General features: G+C 47.7%; 5 protein-coding genes across 5 annotated transcripts; 2 read left to right on the plus strand and 3 right to left on the minus strand.

Annotated features, from left to right (window-relative positions):
- Positions 1 to 1,722: 1,722 nt before the first annotated feature.
- On the minus strand, positions 1,723 to 2,700 carry V8C40DRAFT_4496 (uncharacterized protein). The gene has a single exon (XM_083222991.1). It carries the CDS (start codon positions 2,459 to 2,461, stop codon positions 1,844 to 1,846), a length of 618 nt encoding a protein of 205 aa, XP_083078798.1. The 5' UTR covers positions 2,462 to 2,700; the 3' UTR covers positions 1,723 to 1,843.
- V8C40DRAFT_4495 (uncharacterized protein) lies at positions 2,701 to 3,898 on the minus strand. Its single transcript, XM_083222990.1, has 3 exons — positions 3,525 to 3,898; positions 3,143 to 3,459; positions 2,701 to 3,092 (listed from the first exon to the last, which is right to left on the minus strand). Exons 2-3 carry the CDS (start codon positions 3,390 to 3,392, stop codon positions 2,941 to 2,943), a joined length of 402 nt encoding a protein of 133 aa, XP_083078799.1. The 5' UTR covers positions 3,393 to 3,459; positions 3,525 to 3,898; the 3' UTR covers positions 2,701 to 2,940.
- A 1,504-nt stretch (positions 3,899 to 5,402) lies between these two features.
- On the plus strand, positions 5,403 to 6,569 carry V8C40DRAFT_260159 (uncharacterized protein; the record flags this gene model as incomplete). The annotated part of the gene is made up of 2 exons (XM_083219103.1): positions 5,403 to 5,483; positions 6,165 to 6,569. 2 exons carry the CDS (start codon positions 5,403 to 5,405, stop codon positions 6,567 to 6,569), a joined length of 486 nt encoding a protein of 161 aa, XP_083078800.1.
- Positions 6,570 to 10,252: 3,683 nt separating this feature from the next.
- V8C40DRAFT_4643 (uncharacterized protein) lies at positions 10,253 to 11,023 on the minus strand. Its single transcript, XM_083223010.1, has 4 exons — positions 10,906 to 11,023; positions 10,772 to 10,834; positions 10,362 to 10,687; positions 10,253 to 10,308 (listed from the first exon to the last, which is right to left on the minus strand). The coding sequence occupies exons 1-3, from the start codon at positions 10,918 to 10,920 to the stop codon at positions 10,475 to 10,477; spliced, it is 291 nt and encodes a 96-aa protein (XP_083078801.1). The 5' UTR covers positions 10,921 to 11,023; the 3' UTR covers positions 10,253 to 10,308; positions 10,362 to 10,474.
- A 4,778-nt stretch (positions 11,024 to 15,801) lies between these two features.
- On the plus strand, positions 15,802 to 16,520 carry V8C40DRAFT_229269 (uncharacterized protein). Its single transcript, XM_083212443.1, has one exon. It carries the CDS (start codon positions 15,897 to 15,899, stop codon positions 16,290 to 16,292), a length of 396 nt encoding a protein of 131 aa, XP_083078802.1. The 5' UTR covers positions 15,802 to 15,896; the 3' UTR covers positions 16,293 to 16,520.
- Positions 16,521 to 19,910: the final 3,390 nt, after the last annotated feature.

Here is a 19,910-nt window from a genome sequence, read left to right on the forward strand (position 1 = left end):
TCCAGCTCTGCCAGAAGGGGGGGTCTAAGAACTCATATCAGCTATATGTTCACGTAAAAGCAGCCTATATTAACTAACATAGAAATGGCCCCTGCTACTCGTGCCTCTACCTTTGTCTCTTTCTCATGTCTGTTAGCCCAATCAATATACCCCTCTGCTGCACAACGCTCAGCCGAGGCCATCTTTAATTCCATCTCGTTTTAGTAGTTATGTAGGTAGGTAGGCCGAGAAGCTACATGAAGGTTGCTTGGGCATAGAGTTGCATAGTGTACATATTGTTTGTAATGCCAAACCGAAAACGCTTACTAAGACTCGCTATCATTACACCAAAAATATGCATGATGCTGCCTATCAGGAGCAGCCATCGTGGGAGTTGCTTGGTGATGTGTTTGTTCGCTTTGCATTACTCACTCGTCGGAGAATGTACGACAATGCTCTCCACGGGCATTGCACTATCATGAACTATTTACCATAAGTTGACTGTCCTACACCCAGCGATTATGCATTCGAACATGCCGCAGAACTCGAAGGCAATCTCTAGAAACCGGAATAAGACATCTTGCTGTTCTGCAGCAATGGTTAAAACACCTGCAAATGACTAAGGTATATAAGGGTAAAGAAGATAAAATCTATCGCCCCCTGGGAAGTGGGTACCCAAAACCCACACCGGCCTAACAGCCAATCACCTGCTTCCCGGGGGGTAGTGCCAGCCACCACCATAGCAAATGCAATTGGTCTAGGTGGCTGGCACTTTATTATTTCTTTTTGCGTCTGGCTTTGGTCGCGGGTTCAAATCTTGCACAGGACTTCTTTTTTGCATCCTCTTTTCTTTCCCTTTACTTTCTCTTATTTTGTTTGCATCGTCTTTTTTTATCAGTACATGAACACATCCTATTTTTGGACGTGTAGTCCGTCGTGCTGGGCGGAGCGACGCCCATTTCAGTTTGTTGTGACGATCCATATATGATGCCTTAAGAGAAGACGGGCGACTTTCAGTACCAGATGAAGCACGTTGTCATCAATCAACAAACAACCGAAAAATTTGTCAGAATGTCAGGCCTATTATTTCTTCTTTGACGCGAGTACTGGTTGAGTTTCTGTGTAGCTAACTGCATATCCCCGTAGGATTCCATCGAACCGCGACGATACCGGCAGCCAACGTCGAGCCCATACAGCGACCGGCGCTCCAAGAAATCAAGCAGGCTTGTTGATCTATCGCTCGACAGAGACAAGACAAATGACCATGTGTTATGGAAGCAGTCAAGAAACTGTCACGTCCCAAGGCCCGGGAATGCGTCACGTCTAACTTGAAAGCAAATGCGGCAATAAAGCTGTAGGTGGGCAAAGCCCCATCTCCTACACCGACTATATCTCCTGGGATCTTGAAGAGGGCCAAGATTGCCCCTCAGATTTACTATACAAGCCCCAACGAGAGAAACAAGCTCGACAAGAAATAGACCGACTCCAAACTTTGTGGGAAGGACGAGGATAATTTGCCAATTCTAGCGGCGAGAAGCAGCGTGGGCGAGAGAGTGCAAGGCGAGGCAGACAGCTGATTCGATTTGACCTCCTGTGAGACCAGTCAGGTATGTTCTGTAGCATATTGGCCTGGTTTCAAACCCCCAGCTAACTATTCTTTCAAGATAAACCTCTGGAGATACCGTATGAACCAGAAATCCCTTGGTTTAAATGCATCACAGTGACCGAGTATCAGACTCGAGTTTCTGATGTTATCCTGCATCTTATACACAAGATCCTGAAGAAAAAGACCCGGCCACTGGAACTCAACGTAATGGAAGATGCTGATGTGCGTGAGGAGTGAACGATGGCGAAGACAAGCTTCCTAGCGTTCCTGTCGAGGCTCTAGCGCCCTGTCCCCAATGCCCGGTTTCGTCGAGCCCGAGCGAAGCTGTGGCGGTCGTGGCCGCGACCGAGGCGTATCGTCAGCTGGACAGCTGTTGACAAAGATGATCGTGCGTATGGTGTTATTCTCCCCAAGCCGATTAAGAAGAATCTCATCCTGACCCTGACAGAATTTCACGGACAGAGGGCTCTTCGCCTGGGGGAGTAGATATGAGCTTCTCGACAATGGTGAGGACAGACAACTTGGGCCGTGTCGTGCGATTGCGCCTCTTCTTTGTTTCACCAGTCTCTTCATCTGAGAGGACGCGTTCAGTATTAGAGCTGGCGCTACACCCAAACTGACCATCATCGTTATCGCTTCGATATCTCGAGTCTTACCTACTATTAGGCACCTAACAGTTGGGTAGGCTGGGTGCGTACAGGAATCTTCCCCTCTCATCTGACCCGAATCTTCGCCCACAATATCCTCCGGCGTGGTGCAGTGAGTCACCAATCCTTTTATGTTGAATAATAGCAATGGAAGGCATAATCCTGTAAAAGAAATCTTGCAACGTTGCGCTCGAAATAGAGACATCGTTGCTTGCGACGCTGATACCATGCCTGTGCTGTACCCTTCTTTTGATGCGGACGAGCAGTCGGAGAAGATCAACGAGTTCGTCTTTTGTCAGATTTAGTCTCGGATTCCATGAATCCCTGGGCCATCCAATTGCTTCCGACGCCGATACTATTGAGTTGAAAGGAAACGAGAGAGATGCTTGTTGCCGACTGTTGATTGTTATGATGATAGGACTAAGTTGCTACTAGAGGGCTCGTGTGGCGGCGAGCTTGAATAGGTACACTAGTCTCGTGATCAGGCAACACTCCAACAGATACTATGCCTGTACTGTATCTTTCTTTTGGTGTGGACGAGTAGTCGGAGAAGATTAACGAGTTGTTGTTTCAATTCGCCAGATTTAGCCTCGGATTCCATAAATCCCTGGGCCATCCAGTTGCGTCCGACGCCGATTCTATGCCTGTACTGTATCTTTCTTTTGATGCGGACGAGTAGTCGGAGAAGATTAACGAGTTCGTGTTTCATTAGCTTCCTTGAGTGTCTCCGACCGTTGAGGTATTAGAGCTCACCAATCCCATGACGATGGCGATGAGAAGCGACGGAATCCATGAGATGGTGCTGGGAGAATAGTGACTGAGCAAATCGGTCTGGTAGTACTCTTGGAAGACTCCAATGCCTGTATACCGTCAATAAAATGGCTCTCTAATAGATGGTATATATTCTTACTATTCAGCCATCCAAAGCTACAGAACGAAACGCACCAAGCACCAAGCACGACGAGCCAAGCAGCAGTTCCTCCATCTGGGGCGTCACCCTCGCGTGGCTTTGGCTGCTTAGTCTCTGCAGTCTCCTGATCTTTTAAGGTAGAGGGGACGCCAGATTTGCTGTCTGAGTTGCTGATTTGATCCGTGTCGGTCAGATTGTTGCCCATAGCTGGAGGTCTCTCGACTACAACAGGTTGGTCTTGATCCGACATTTTCTCAGTAGACTCTTGTGCTTGTATAGGGCGATTATCAACAACAGAAATAGATAAGTGTGATCATCTAGGATAGGTTAATGGATTACATATTGAGCGAAAATATATAGAATGCCACGTTGTAATAGGTACTTATATGCTGTAGAAAGGCGACCACGTAGCTTTGGTTTACATCAGGAGTTAAACCCCAACTCGTCCGAAATACCGATGGCCAAGATTTGGTAGCCAGAATGCCCGGCATCATTGGTGAGTTTGTTATCTCCGGACAAATTACTTGAACTGATGAGTACTAATTGCGATCTGTTTACTTAGTCTCTCTGTTGAGCGCTGGTTTAAGACGTCAACCGAGACCATGAGTCGACTCCACTCTGACACGGCCGGGCAATTTAAACGGGAGCGGGAGTAAAACTCGGGCTCGGGTATAGAAGTCCGCGTCCGGCACTTGGGCTTACTAATGGATTCATACTCCGTACATGTACTTTCGGCACGGCAGTAAAAGCACAGCTCGGCCCGTTCTGGCAACTGAACAACCTCGTGCACCGTGGTCACATCTCTTCAAGATCAAGCGTATGCTGTTCGGACCTTCTTTCCCAGACTTTTGATCCTCTTACTGCTAACGAAGATGAGTCCCGAACTAAGAGACATGGAGTTCATTTTCGAAAGGCCGCCGGCTCTCAGAGTGGCCGCCCAATTTCCCGCTCATGTTATGTAGGTCTTGACGCTTTCTACAGCCTATGAATTCTCCCAGGATCTTCGATGCCCCGCAATTTGATCACGAAATCATCTTGTCTCGCGGCCGTCGTATCTGACTCTGCATGTTCCCAGGAATAGACTTGCAATCGTAGAAAGATCCGATGCGACAAGCAAGAACCATTTACTCGTTACTCCCTAGCTGGCAAGCCATACGCCTATCCTCCACGGCGTATACGGCGGGCAAAACATACCATTATGCCAGACATGGTTTCTCGCATTTCAAGCCTAGAGAAGGCCCTCGCCAAAGCCAACCGTAGAGCTTCATTGGCGTTAGGGATAAGTATTTCAAAAAATTCCAGCAGCTCGTCTTCGGCGCAACCAGTACGGCTTAGAGGCGATAATGTACTTGTTGAAAAGGGATCGTCAAGCCAATACTTCAACGAAGTGATACTGTCCAGAGTTATAAAAGAGGTAGGACTCCATACAATGTTCAAGGATTGTCAGACTTTCGTCCCTAATTGCCTTTCATAGGAGCGAGATATAGAGTCCGTTCTTTCAACTTTGCACACAGGAACACCCCATCAGCCCGCTACCTCACCATTTAATCCTGCAGGAATACTTTCGTCCGTTTCTCTCTTGCAGGAGCCGTACACTTTCCATCCGACCTAGCCTTTGGCTGTGAGGCTGTGGAACAACTATGTAGAAAATGTGGATGGCTGTTCTGGGTTGATCAAACTTCTTCACCTTCCCACTGACAGAGTGAAGGTTTATTCGGTCATTCACGACCCAACAAGCGCGTCATCTCTTGCTTTTTGCTTTGCCATTTACTTTGCATCTGCAGTCGATTTCGAGCAACCGGGGAGAAAGTTTCATCGTAGTTAAGTCCGTGTATTTGGGTAAAGCCACGGGCAAGCAAACGAGCTTTGTGGCGTAGAAGGTTGCCATCGGCATCATGCTTCTTGGCAAAGACCCATCGTGTTGTAACGACAGGTTTACCGTCCGGCAACGGCGTCTCAACGCAAACTTCTTTAGAAACAAGAGCGGCAAACTCGGCGTCAACAGCCTGTTGCCAATTGGCTGACTGGGGCGACTTAAGAGCTTGTCGTCATGTCGTCGTCGCAGTCTGCAGCTCTGCCAAAATCCCTTAGATATAGTTTACCAGAGCGGGTGCCTGGGCGGACGCCTTCGTTGCTGGACTCGGCCGTAGGTCGTTAGGTCTAAGCAGTAGAGGGAGGGCGTGGAGTGGGAGATATAGTTGCGCCCGGCGCCGGGGAGTTCCGATTTCTCACGGGTGTAGGTATTCGAGATGGTGACGTCATGTTCGCATTTCTCACGATCGAAGACACCGGCGACGCCGTGTCGGCGGCTGGTGCACCCCCCAAGTTAAACTCGATGGATGTAGATCGCTTATCGATGACTTAAACGGGGTCGTCGTTGCCCGAAGAGTGTGGAGGTGTAACAACAGAGCTTGGTATGGTTGGGGGTGCGCTCTCAATGTCCCAATCAACGCGTTTTCCAGGAGGTATGAAGCGTACCTGGGTGAGTGTTGTTGCTGCGGCTGTATGTCTGGAGGGAACGTAGAGCCGCATAACAGCTGGGCTTTCGTAGCCGACCGGGTGAGCGCGTTCGGCGCGGTCGAGCAACTTGGTGCCAGGTTTGCGAGCTTCTTTGGGAATGTGAAGGTCCCTACCTTAGTACCTTGGTACCTAGAGGCAGATACAATGTACATATAGTACCACCTTAGAGGTGGCTTACTGAGGTAGTTTCTAAGGTGCAGTAGGTACTGGGTACTAAGCAAGTCCCAACCTTAAAATCGCGGCTTCCTTAGAAGAAGCGAGTGATAAACAGCTCCATCGAAGGTTAAAATATTCGCGTCTCTGCTCCATCTTCCTCTGTTTACTTACATCCGCCTCAAGCCATCTCACATATAACGCCTCAAGGTATCATTACCAATGATCACATAATATTGTTTATTTTTTTATCATTATATTTTGAAACATGCAAAGTGCACATCACCACCGCAAAACTTCTTCTCGAAGTTCACCTTTTATTTCCGTCACTTGCTAACAGCTCCATCAGGTAGTTGATCGCCGTCAAGTCTGTGACAAGGCCATCGGTTCTGGCCTAAGCTTTGCCGGAACTCGTGGTGCTCTTGAGGCTGTCCCATCCACCCTGAGCATCCCAATTGCATCCCTGAAGAAATCAATCCGATGTGTGGCCTGCACTGCCCGAGAAGAAGAAGTGGGCGACCGACGATCCAATGAGGAACTCATTGACTCGCCTCTCCTCACCAGAGAGGCTGTCAAGTCACCCGAAGATGTGCGACGATCTAATGAAGAACTCATTGACTCGCCTCTCCTCACTAGAACTGCTGTCAAGTCACCCGAAGATGTGCAACACTTTAAAGAGATCATCAAGGGTCTACGGAATAGCAGAGAAGAGTGTCCCTACCACACAACGTCGACTAGTACACTACGAAGGTAACAACGTTGTGTTATTATCAAGCATGTAAATTATCGCTACTTACATCTACTATCGGCTAATTTCTTCCAGTATTATCTACCCTCTGGTAGTATCTGGTAGTTGCTTCTAGTATCATCTACTCTCTTCCAGTGTCCGGTAGTTTCTTCTAGCATTTGCTACTCGTCTCATGAGATGTTCGATCAAGTCAGCCAAAGAAAGGCAAAAGCTCAACGAGATCATCAAAGGTCTACGGAATAGCAGAGAAGAGTGCCCCTACCACACCACGTCGACCACTAAAGTGACAACGTTCCGTCATCATCAAGCATGCGTCAGGTCGACATGGACAAAGACAAGGATATCTCCAAGGAGCTCCACACTCCCATCCGTTCCGCTACCAACGGCCGAGTAAGCTAAGCTTTCTGGGATCTCTTATTTCCAGGTGCCCCTCGTCAATAACCGACGGTCCCAACGAAGCTGCAAGCATCCATGATTCAGTCTATTAATAGTCAATTCACCAGCGCAGGACAAGGCGAGTCACTATCGCCAGCCACAACTCCTACGAGTTTCCGATGTCCCAAACGGTATCACCGACGACGCCTCCAACGCTTGACTTTCAGAAGATACCGCGGGTATCGCCTCTGTTGAGCTTCTATTATATTTCTATGCATTTTATCTACTATAGATGATATTTGAGTTTCGTTGGCATGCCAGGGCTTGAGATCACTTCTTTCGCGGGCATACCTTCATCTGGCGCCTTAAATCTTCATAGAAGAGAGATCAATCATGCTTCCTCGTCGACAGCTGCGGCTCCGAGTGAAGAGGCCTGCCAAAATGGTTGAAGTTCAAACCGTGCGCTGAACAGCTGCGCCTCAGTACGATGGCGCGAGTGGTGGCGGCTGATGCTCTCGACCACAAGCTGCTTGGTAGTAAGCTTGCATACATCAATCAGGTCTTCTGTTCAAGATATTCTACGATGGCGAGACAACTTCGGGGGACGTCCTACGTCATCATAGAACTGAGAGTAGGAAACAGATACAGAGGCACGTGATGGCGCACCTCCAAGTCTCTGGTGCGTTGGATGATTTCTCTGGTATCGTATTGGACGAGACGAACCAGAAAAATTTATACATCCGGTGGGAGATTTCGAGCAAGACTTTTGAAGCCGAGCTTGATGCATTGGACTTCTTTGCCGCGCTAAAGAGATCTGAGAAAAGAGCACCGTGCTATCGTGCCAGACTTGCGTTTGCAATGTTACAACATTTCCAAGCAGAGGGCCCGGAAATCATTAATCTCCTCTCAAAGTATCCTCACCTTGCGCACCTGATGGATATTGGACACGGAGACGGGCATTCTTCTCTACTAGGAGCATTTCCACGAAAAGAAGCATGGGCCAAGACCCTACGCCAACTTGGCTACCCTCTTCGGTGGTGTCTCTCCCGCCCTAGTATCTCTCAAAGTATCCTCACCTCATGCAGCCAAGCAAGCCCGCACACATCCGGATTTCTCTCGCCTCGTCTCTCAAAGTATCCTCACCTCGCACAGCCGAGTAGGTCTGCGCACAAGACTTCTCTCGCCTTGCCTCGCCTCGCACAAACCAAAAATAGAGCCAGTCGAGTAGCAGATGAAAGATGTCGAATCCCGAATTACACACAAAGCCAGCGACGATTATGTTACTAGGGGAGAAGAAACGGTTGGCAAGTCATCCTTTGCATGATCCATGGACGTTGATAAAGAGGATGAAGAAGTCGATCCTCTAGGTGCATTCATGGATGTTTTCCAACAAATAGAAGCGATTCAGAATTCTTTGACGAAGGTTTCCGCCGTTAGTCAAAAAAGAAGCAAAAGAACCCTGAGGCTTATGTCTACAGTTATGACTATACTATAATTATCGTCTCCTCTTCTTCATCTTTCTCCCGATCTCGCCATTGAAGTAATTTGTCTCGTTTCTTTATTGATAAGAGTACATCGTCTGGGTCGCCATTTTTGGCGAACGGCGGACGAGAGGCCCTCTACGTGTACTGAGATCTGCTCTTCCAATGCTGGAACCTCGATTTTCTTTTTCCCACAGCCGTTGTTGCCCCAGCTACCCTCAAGCTCGCACTCTCTCTCTATCTTTCTTTTTTTGCTCGCCAAATGGTTCAACTTTAAATTCCTCACATCGTTGGTCGCCATCTCTGTTCTAATCGTTCCAATAAGGAAATGTTGGCGATGTTACGATAAGCAAGGCTGCCCTGACTTTCAGCAAGGCCGCTTGATCAAATGCGATACTCCCAAGGTTATGAATCTTTGTTGCATAGCTTAACCCATGGCGTTGGTCTCTCTTGACGTCGCGCTCGGGATCCTCGACTCTCCAATATCCAATATGCATTTTTTGCTCCTCGAGCGTCACAGCTGCCAGATGGCATCTCATCCGGCCTGCGCCTTTCCTGAGACTGCCTTGCACGCTCGTCAGATCTCAAGAATCTGTCCAAGTCGTCTCTTTCGGGACCAGATCTATTCTTACGCCAGCCTAACCGGTCAGTCTTGAGATACGGAGTCGGAGGTGCTGCTGCTTGCGGACTCAGGAGGAACCTTGGGGAGGAGTATGACACAGTCGGCCGTGGCGCGTACTTTGCGTGAGGTGGTAACGAACAAGATAGCATCTGATGGATACTCACAACGTCCTGTCGCGCACGTGTATGGACTCTCGTCTAGCGAATTTCGAGGTCCTAGTGGTCTCGGTGGCTTTTACAGCCACGATCAACAACAACATCCACCTCAGTACCATGCGAATGCTGAATCTCTTCCGAAATTGACCGCTTACTTCTTTTTAATCGCCTTAGAGGGATAAAGGGAATGCTCTTACTCGATCCCAGGCTCAGGGGCAAAGCGATTTGCTTACAGAAAGAATCCACGTTGATTCCCAAGCTCAGACCAAAGGAGTTTGGCCATTTGTGGCACGGCTTCAAGGCCGCTGCATCTAATCAAATTACCCGAAGATCATGAAAGATATGGGGACAAACGCCGAGATACTCGTCACTTTTGATTACCGCTACGGGCAGAGACTGTTATCCACCTCTCATTTGGCGGGGGCCAGCGATATCCAGGTTTTAGAAATATCAATTCTATTATAACATCTGTGAATGAGGACACAAATATGCCGCGAGTCTCTCGCTTGCGATCGTATAGTGACAATATCCCAACGAATGGCAGATGAACCTAGAAATCAAGGGTATATTAGTAAATAGCAATAGATTGAGCCTGTATCAAATGCTCGCTTCTTTCATTAGTCCATTTGCATTTTAAAATCTTGCGTGTACTCATCGAGCATGGCCAGCAGAAAGAAAGAAACTACGTTTGAGTTCGTGCCACACTCTTCCTTAGGTAACTTGTGAGTTGGCTACCTATCTGCTACTTGTGGCTTCCAATATTCATCAACATACCACATTAATGCCAACAGTGCTCTGTTCCCTCTCGTTTTCTTCTCCTGGGTCACCACGATAACTGCATATCTACCCATTCCAATTGTTAGGTGGGCCAACAGCAGGTGGTCCATTAATATTGCCACAGCGTGCTACTCATGGTGAACGACTCGACTGCCAAATTCCTGCACGAAATAATGAATGGGCCATAGTTTCTTTTCAGACGTGCCCAAAACTCCGCTCGATACTAGTAGGTATCTATCAAGCACCTGGTAGTATGCTCCTCCGCAATGTTCCATCGGGCGTAGGCAGTAATGATGCCAAATTCTACAAGAATATAGCAATAGTAGAAGATACTACTAGATAGTAAACGTTAGCGATGCTAGCAGATACTAGAAGAATGAAGCGATACTGGCTAATACGCGAGCAATCGGGTATCTATTCTGGCCTTGAATTTCACACGGTTGTTGTGGTATTGGATACCTAGAATTATACTTGGAGTGATAGATATGTACCGAGTAGGTACTACGACCAAAGGAAGATGCCCTTGGCTATCTTGCGACGTCGAGGCCTGGTAATAGGTTCTGGGATCGAGCTGCGGCTGACGTCCTGGGTTGCCGAGTCAAACAATTGCACGGGTTTGCATTGTCTCTTGCCAGTGACTTCGTCTGCCTCGGTAGCCTCGGCCGCGGGCTTTGGCTGGTTACGCAGGAACTGGCCACGGGTCATGATTCCTACCTGCTGCGTCCCCCATTTTGGCGACCACAAGAATCAGACGAGGCTGTGTGACGACGCCGAAGAGGGCGAAGAGGTTTCTCCAACTTTGCGAAAGCTCAGACCTTGGACTAAAGGACTTTGCGGCAGTGCCAAAGGGATGCTCTTCGACTAAACGAAGAGAAGCCATAGCCATCAGCTGTGAGCGGGAGGGGGCCAAAACTCGTCGAAGCGAATTTTACATTTTGACGGCGCATCTGCTCTCGAGTGAGAAAATGACTTTTGCGAGAGAAAAAAAAAACGGCAAAATGCCTAGGTCGGATGAATAGTAGGTGGTTTTCGCTGCTTAGGTGAGAAAGAAAAAGAAAAAGTCAAAAAGGTTTCCCATCACCAGATGGGTGCTTCTTCGCGAGCGCGCGCCGGCCCCCTCCCCTCTGGGAGGGGGGATTGAGCTTCCCCACCCCTAGGGGGGATATTCTGGATAGCGCTTCCAGCCGGGTTTGAACAGCAGCCTCTTTAGAGGGGCCGTTTTCGGTAGCGGCCGAGGGGCTAACCCACTCGGCCAGACGGGGCCTGGTAACGCCCCGCCGGTTGTGGTATGTGCCTTTCGGCGATGGAGGACTGAATTATTTTAATATATATAGGTGGGCTAGCATGGGAGGAGTCAGAGCATTCGCACGAGGGAAGCTCTTTGAGTATATTGATGGATAGATCACCTTTATCAGGTCCCTTATTGGTGTGGACTTAAAGTTGCCGCGCTTGTTTCATACGATCGCTGTTGGCCTAACATTATGAAGTCGGTTCGCGCTGCAAAGTAGGGATGACGGGTACAGGCACAGGTCCCGTTCCTGAATTACCGTTCACTCCAGACTTTGGAGGCGGGGGCGTCTGTGGTTTGTTCTGGTTAGCCACGGTCGCCCGCGAGTGATCGCAACATCTTCCATATTCGATAAACGACCGGGGAGGAGACGACGGCTAGCGAGTGTACAGGGTCTATAGCGAATATCCTAGTATGCTCATCCAACAGAATGCCATGCACGAGAGCTGCATGGAAAGTGTGTTTGAGGATGCATTGTCACCCCACCTGGCGTGGAAGGAAATCTTGCTCCCACGGAGAGGCTTGGGCCAGACGCACTGGGGTGTTGCCAATGACTGTTTGCTTAGTATTCTTCTGAATATTTTGTATTTGATCGACTCAAAAGCACTCGTGAGGAGTAGACGGGTAGTTTGGGGTGAGAGCGCGAGCGGCTTGACAAATGGGTAGTGGAAATAAAGCGACAGAGAATATTATCTTGACCCTACCTAGTTCATATATCATATGTACGAACCAACAATAAAATGGACTCTTCACGTAAAGGAAAACAATAATATTTATTAATGAATTTATCACAGAGCTTTTCTTTTTTACTCATGGTCGAATACCTGATCACAAAGGTGGTTTTCTGATGATGTGTGAGATGATTTGGTGAAGAGTCCGCTTGTTGGGTCGTCTAATGAAGTTCACAGAACGTCCCGGAGTTGTAATTAGACGGCACATCCTCGGGGGAGAAGATTGAGGTACTCCCAGATTTGTGTTCCTCTGTATACGACATAAAGTCGGAGTATGGAACGGGAGTAGAGCTTTCTGTCAGTAGAAGAAATCTGTGGTCGTCGTAGAGGCGAGCAACGCCGCGGAGGCAACTTCCGTGGCGAATATGAGAAGTAGAGAGTTTTATTTGGAGAATGACGCATCGAATGCCTCAAATTTTCTAGATGGCTGCTCTCCAACTTACGGCATCAATAAGGTATAAGAGTATATTCTTCTCCTTTGTTTTATCGAAAGGGAGTACTTAGGACGATATTCGCTGGCGCAGCCAAGTGACCGAATTTCTCAATAGATATATTCACCAGCGAGCCCACTAGTAGTGACATTCCGTCAGCCTCAAAGTGAGGTTCCGATGTGCAGGCGGGCTCGGAACGTTGGCCGAAGGATGGCCTCCAACTCATATCGTAGACCCGTCTATGTAAGTCTATGTGGTTGGCTCGGTGCTATATCACGGATAGTCTCGAGAGAGCTTCTTGCAATGTTACAGGATAAATTCTCACATTGGGAGAGGCTATGACATCTTTATGTTGGTAGGTGTGGTATTGGACCACTTCAAAGTGGATATTCTAGATATTGGAGAAAATAAAACCACCGCCAAAACAATTACTCCAGTATTCGCGACACAATCTTGTTTACATGGACGCCAAGTTCCTGATGTATTCAATTCGCCAGGTACTTTGGGATGACCTCTACATCGGCGCTCAGCCGAGACAAATCACTGCCACTAAATGGATGGTTGTTGTGATCTTCGACAAAAGGGCACCTGTCGTCGCTCTAGCCACCTCCCAGGCTCAAAGCCTTATCATCTCCACGGCCGCCGTCACATCAATCGATTATTAAGTGCCTGATTAACGCGCCATCTAGGCCCAATGAAGGGCTGTACCACGTTAAACTCGGCCTCAGAGCCATGATATACGGTAACACAATCGAGTAAGTGTTCTCATTGGTTGGGATTGGGAATGGCGAAGAGGTATACTGAGTTCGCCTTCGAAGGTCATCCATCGTCACATCCTTCGTGTGCAGTGCAGGGTGCACATCAGATCAATTTCACACACATGATGGACGCCCTCTGAGGTTACTCTCAATAACGTCGCAAGTGTTTTAAAAAGCAGCCACAAGCTCTGCTTGTCTTGCCACAAACCCGATAGCGTTCAGCTATGAGATAGAGCTCTCCATTAGTCAGAATCCATTTCGTAGAGGTGATGGGAAGCCTTGGTCAAACGAAGGTATCCTTGAGAGATGGGTTGTTCTTAAGAACACCGGATATCAGGCAAAGAGTGGAAGTCTAATCGCACACCTGGTGATGCTCGGCTGTGAGATGGAGTTGTCCAAAAGTAAGGGTAGCAAAGTGCCTTCTGGGATCACGTCTCCAGATGGTGATGTACTCTTCGGACATCTTGAGATCTGATGCCGGGAATAAATGAGCTTGTGCGGCTGTTGATGATAATAAACTTGATGACAGCTGAGGTGGAGCTGTCCACTGGTAAAGGACATGGAAGGTGCCTTCTGAAGAGCACATATTGCAATGGCGATGTGCTCTTTACACATCGTAAGGTCTGATGCTAGGAGTAAATAAGGTGGCTGTAGATGATGTGGCGATGAAATGTGCAGATGCCCTATTCACTGTTGATAGAGAGATGAAGATGTGTATTATCTAGCTACGTAAATAGTATATTGTGTGATGTAAGATAGAAAGGACATTTGTGGTGGCATAAAAAGTTGATGAATGTTCTTTGAGTGTGTAGATGAAAGCTCTACTGTGGTGCTGGCAAGCCATAGGAAGCTGCAGCCTGACTAGTAACGTCTCGGCAGATCGTTATGTAATTGATGATATGTATTCTCCTGCGAAGTACGATTATCATGGCTCCATTTGTAAGAATCGGAGCTTCAGAAAGCTCACATAGCCACTTATAGTAGAAGAAAGTAGTGACAGCAGCATATACTAGAAGAAAGTAGCGATAGTAGAAGAAAGCAGCAATAGTAGTAGATACTACAAGAGAGTGGCAATAGTAGTAAATAATAGCAGATATTAGAACAGAGTAGTAATAGTAGCACATAGTAGAAGAAAGTAGCGATAGTAGTAGATAGTGAAGAAAGTAGCCATAGTAGCAGATGGTACCTATCTACCCAGGTTCTTAGGCTTGGTTCCTTCGAACCGGAATCAGAGAGCTCAACAGAGATCTGTGGATCAGAGCTAGAGGTTACCCCAGCTCTATGTCCGGCAATGCTCAGAACTACCTATATAACGAACACCCGCCAGTTTATCTTGTACTTGGCTCCCTTTTCCCTCATCGTAAAGTCAAATACATAATTCAAGTTTCGAAGCAATGCTTTCCCAATTTGACTTTGCTGCTTGCTTCTGGGTCTGAGGGGGTAGCGAAGAATGGATCATTATATCTTCCCTCCACTGTATGCTCTGCCAGTTTGTGAGAAGCCATTGATGTGCTAAGAAGATAATCACGCATCTCGTCGGAAGTGGCCCTCGTTGTTCCCAGCTTTGCGAAATGCTCTGCCAGTTTGTGAAAAGCCATTGATGTGCTAAGAAGATAATCACGCATCTCGTCGGAAGTGGCCCTCGTTGTTCCCAGCTTTGCGAGACGTCTTTGGCGATTCTGCAGATTGCCATCAATGTCTCTGATGAGCTTAGGCAGACTGCTCTTGATCTGCTTGAGTAAGGCTAATCTAAGACTTTTTCGAAGACTTTCCACCCCTCGGTTGCTCTGAGGTAACGCAGACCATGCTCCTGTTTTGAGGAATTTTTCTTCTTCGGCGTCTCTCTGATCAAAGTCCAGCTCTGCTTCTTTAGGCCCTCGGTTGCGTAAGACATGCCAACCTAGACGCACAAGGCCATCCGTTAATATTGTGTCGTCATGGTGAATTTCCCACGCCCTTGTAATTCGATAGCAGACTTTAGACTGTTGATACGAATGTTGGAAGAGGTGATTTTGCGACCCGTCTGTGATGAATAGATCGTTTCGTGGATAGAAAATCGGTCATGTAGTCGGATGGCGCTATCGCCAATAATCGTGAAGATACGCGAGAGGTGCCATTATATTACGTACAGGGTCGTGAGTAGTAGACCTGAGAAACTATTAGAAACGAGATCATAGCCGTGGCCTGGAATATCGAGAGTCGAACTAAGAAGAGTAGCGTCTCACCTTGTAGTGCCCCTTTATTATTTAAATTTGGTCGCTGAACAGCATGAAAGGGAGCCTATTGCTGATTTTTCGGAGGCTATTCTGGTTTGCCCGGACAGCTTCATCGCTGAGATAAGCAAATTCCGAGTGTGTATGGGATCGATGTGTTCCGATTTCGAAAGACAGAGGCAGTTTGTGGGCAAAGATATTGGGCGCCAAAGTATGGATGGGGGATCGGCGCGATTAGAGCATGTCATGAGCACTTGAAAAGTTAGGACTGAAGAGTTTGGAAAAGGAAATTGGAACCTAAGCTGGACCTTGAAGGAAACCGGCGGTCGCTATTACAGTGGGGCGCTGGCGACCACTAAATGAACCACCCAACACTTCCTCGTACCTATTAAAGGTCGCCGCCACACTTAGTCCTATCATCATAACAATCAACAGCCAGTCAGTCAGCAACAAGCCTCTCTCTCGTTTCCTTTCAATTCAATCGACAGCGATCGCCAATTGGATGGCCCAGGGATTCATGGAATCCGAGACTGAATTTGACGAATTAGAAGGCGGACTCGTTGATCTTCTCCGACTGCTCGTCCGCATCAAAAGAAGGGTACAGCACAGGCATGATATCAGCGTCGCAAGCAACGATGTCTCTATTTCAAGTGCGACGTTACAAGATCTCCAAGAAATTGCCGAAAAGCCAAGCAAGCGCATCAAGAACACCACTGCGGATATCAAGGAGCTGGAGACGCATGCCGTGTCGCGCCAGGATGAGATCAGGGCCTCATTCGCATCAAAAGAAAGCGCAGCGTCGGAGCAACAATGTCTCTATTTCAAGCGCAACGTTGCAAAATCTCCAAGAAATTGCCGAAAAGCCAAGCAAGCGCATCAAGTACACCACTGCGGATAGGAGCTGGAGACGCATGCCGTGTCGCGTCAGGATAAGATCAGGGCCTCGTCCGTATCAATAGAAAGGCACAGTTCAGCCATAGTCTCAGCGTCGGAGCAACGATGTCTCGACTTCAAGCGCAACATTGCAAGATCTCCAAGAAATTGCCGAAAAGCCAAGCAAGCTCAGTATACCACTACCCATATCAAGGAGCTGGAGACGCATGCCGTGTCGCGCCAGGGTAAGATCGATCAAGGCGCCGGGTGTCCAAGAGCACAGGGAAGCGGAGGACAGCAAAACCGAGACTGAAAAGATTTTGAACATCCACGCGTTAATTCGTATGCCTCTTCTTTAAGTATCTGCTACTAAGCTATATTTCTTTAATATCTGCTACTATCTTTATATTTCTGTAGTATCACCTACTATATTTATATTTCTTTAGTATCCGCTATTATATTTACATATCCTTGGGATTTGCTACTATAACTACTAGGTATATATGACTAGTGATTATCTGCGGAGTAGTATTAGGCCATCTAATTAGCGATTGTCATCGATTCGATCTCTGCAACATCCCTTTCAGGGTCATTAACTGCAGTTGCAGTAATCTCTAATAATATTTGGTGAACAATGTACTGCATGTGGTCTGCGGTAGCCTCCATGGTGACCTCATCAGGAAGATTGACTGCAGTTGCAGTGATCTCTTGTAATATTTGGTGAACAATGCGTTGCATGTGGTCTGCGGCGACCTCTGTGGTGCTCCCTTCAGGGACATTGACTGCAGTTGCAGTGATCTTTAATAATATTTGGTGAACAATGCGTTGCATGTGGTCTGCGGCGGTCTCGATGGTCAGTTGTTGGCTGAGACTCTGGAACCTTCTCTCTCTTTACGGTATTTTGTAGATGAGCCAGATATCCGACTTGAGTGAATAGATCATAGAGGCAAGCACCCAGCTTGAGTGAATCAGCGGAATCGGAACTACATACTCTCCGCTTGATAGCTACTAGGTAGATAGTTTCAAACCAACTTGTACTTTTCTTGCACATCAACTTCAGTGGGCTGCTTACGTTTTGCTTTCTGAGCTATGCAATCCATCTCCTAACCCCCTCCTCTCACCTTCTCGGCATTGTTTGCGCCTACTCTACGAGCACACCACAGTGAGCAACCTGCTCACGAAGCCCACACACGCGACCACCAGCAGCCTTGGCGTTGTCTGCGATCGCGAGCAGACCGGTCATCGAAGGTAGAGATCAAGAGCAGGTTGGGTCAAACGCTCTGACTTGGACTAAACGGCCATGGCCGACACCGCTTCTACTGGGATGGCAACGCCTGTATCTACATTGGGGCGGTTAATGTCCGCCCGACGTTCCTTTCCACTCTCTTTGCGATCAGGCATTTCAGGATACCGCGTCTCGTCTCACCGGCGACCCCCGACTAGCCAAGATGTTGAACATATGGCCTATACCCTACATTCCCTTGGCCTAGTTCCGTCGAAGATCAGAACAGGTGTCTTACCTTTGCCCTTAGTGGCTCTACAATCGACAATGGCGACGTTATTTCCGAGGCCTCGAACGAATCGGATCCATAACAAAAGAACACTCCACTTCAGCGATCATGATTACAGCTGGGGCATCACCTGTTCATATGGCGACAAACATGTTGACAGCGGCCCTCATTTTTCGAGATCGACACGATTGACGTTGTCTAAGGCGGTGGTAAGCGAATTTGGTATGTCAACTCATTCACTCTTGGCGATCCATCATATAATGAAAAGAATACTAAATTATGAGGATAGTAAATCCCAACCCCGTTCAATACCGCACAATTGCAACGCATTATAGAAGAACATTGAGCTCTCCGGATATCAATCCTCGCACCCAATTCAAAAGTTCAAACTCCCGGGCAACTTAGAGCGATACAATCAATTCATATTGCGCATACGAATCAATCCGTGAACCACAGCGTCAAACATGCTACAATAAGGCTCTGGAAAGACCGTCCGCTCGATGAATCCATTACCACACCAATTCAAAGAGTTTATCTAGTGCTCTTTTACTTATTTCTCTCCGTTACAAGAAAAGGACATTGCGCTGTCTCAGCAAAGCAACAAGATGGAGCAAGCCCGACGGCGAGAACAGGAAGAGGCCTAGCAACGCCAATCGGTCGAAGCAGAAAAGGCCAAGGCGGACACCAAAATGGAGTCGATTAGGCGGGAAATGGAGGAGTTAAAGGAGACCGCAGAAAATGAAGAGCAAGCGCTCGAGTCCAAAATTCGAGCTGCCGAGGACGAGGCCCGTCTTGCGCAGGAGCAAGTAGAGGACCTCACTAACGCCAAAGACGAAGCCGCGAGAAGAGCAGATAAAAAAGCCAACGACTTGTAGATGCAAATCGCCGCGGCAAACAGCTTAATACAGGAGATGGGGTAGGAGGCTGAGGCACGGGAGTCGGCGCTGCAGCAGTCCCAAGACCAGATTTTGGAAAAGGACAGCGTGATTTTAACTCCTGGTCCGCAGATACAGTTGGACTTTCTAATTCTGGATCGAAGATGCCGAGCAAATTCTCCAGTTTATACGCACGAAGCCATCAACTGAAATCTCAAACCATGTCCCAACGGCATCAGTTGAGTATTAGACTCTGCTTTACGAAGCATTAGTTAATCCTTGGATCCTTGCTCGAAGTCCTGGGTGAACATCTAATATCTTGATCGGCTAGTGTATGGGAGATCTCGTGTAAGATCTCAATAGAGATGTGTCCACTTGCTGTTTCTGCTTTAATATTCTAGTCTGCTCTGATCTCAGCGGATATCGCCAAATCTACTCCATCTCCTCTTAAACCTATAGCACCTTTTCTCAACACCCTGAAGCCTAATCAACCGAGTTCCTCATAACCCTCTTGGAAATGGGGATATTATTGTTGATCCCTGCGCACAGTTTACAACAGATTCGGAAATATCACTGGGAAGATTCGGTACGGCTCTGAGCAAGGCATCTCGCGCTAAAATCCGACTCAATAATGTAGAGCCTAATGTGAAGTATCTCGCGAGTCAATAGTATCGGCAACCGTACACGGATATACGCTTGCCTTTGCTTCATGGGGCCACACGCAGAAATAATTGGCAGAAATTTCTACTTTGCCTATAGGTAAATATTCTGACCATCTAAGCAAGAGTGAATCGATCAATAACTCTTGATGCGTTTAGTCAAGGCCAGCTGTTAGCATACACATTGAAAACTCAGTATCCTGATTACGGAGGGGTCCGGGAACTTGAGACCATCACCATACGGCCTGTTGCCCGGTACAAGGATGAGAAGGGAGGGTATTCCAGCATTCTCACGCCAAAAATCACATAATAAGGTGTGGAGGATGGATGAATCCAGAATTCCCACGGTCACGATGAGTTATCCGATAAAGAAACGTTGTCAAGCAGCAGGATTCCAGACACTGCCACGGAAAGAATAGACATTCCAGTGTCCTCACAGACACGATGACACCGCCACAACAAGAAGAGACATCCAGTTTCCTCACGGTCAGGGTCACTTATTTAATAGAATAAAGGCCGTCTAGCAAGATACCCGATATCGCCGGGGAAGGAAAAGAAGATTCCAGTGTCCTCACATTTACGACAACTTATTTAATAT

The sequence above is a fragment of the Trichoderma camerunense genome, assembly GCF_050948025.1.
Source record: "Trichoderma camerunense strain CBS 138272 chromosome Unknown V8C40scaffold_1, whole genome shotgun sequence".
Taxonomy (NCBI): domain Eukaryota; kingdom Fungi; phylum Ascomycota; class Sordariomycetes; order Hypocreales; family Hypocreaceae; genus Trichoderma; species Trichoderma camerunense.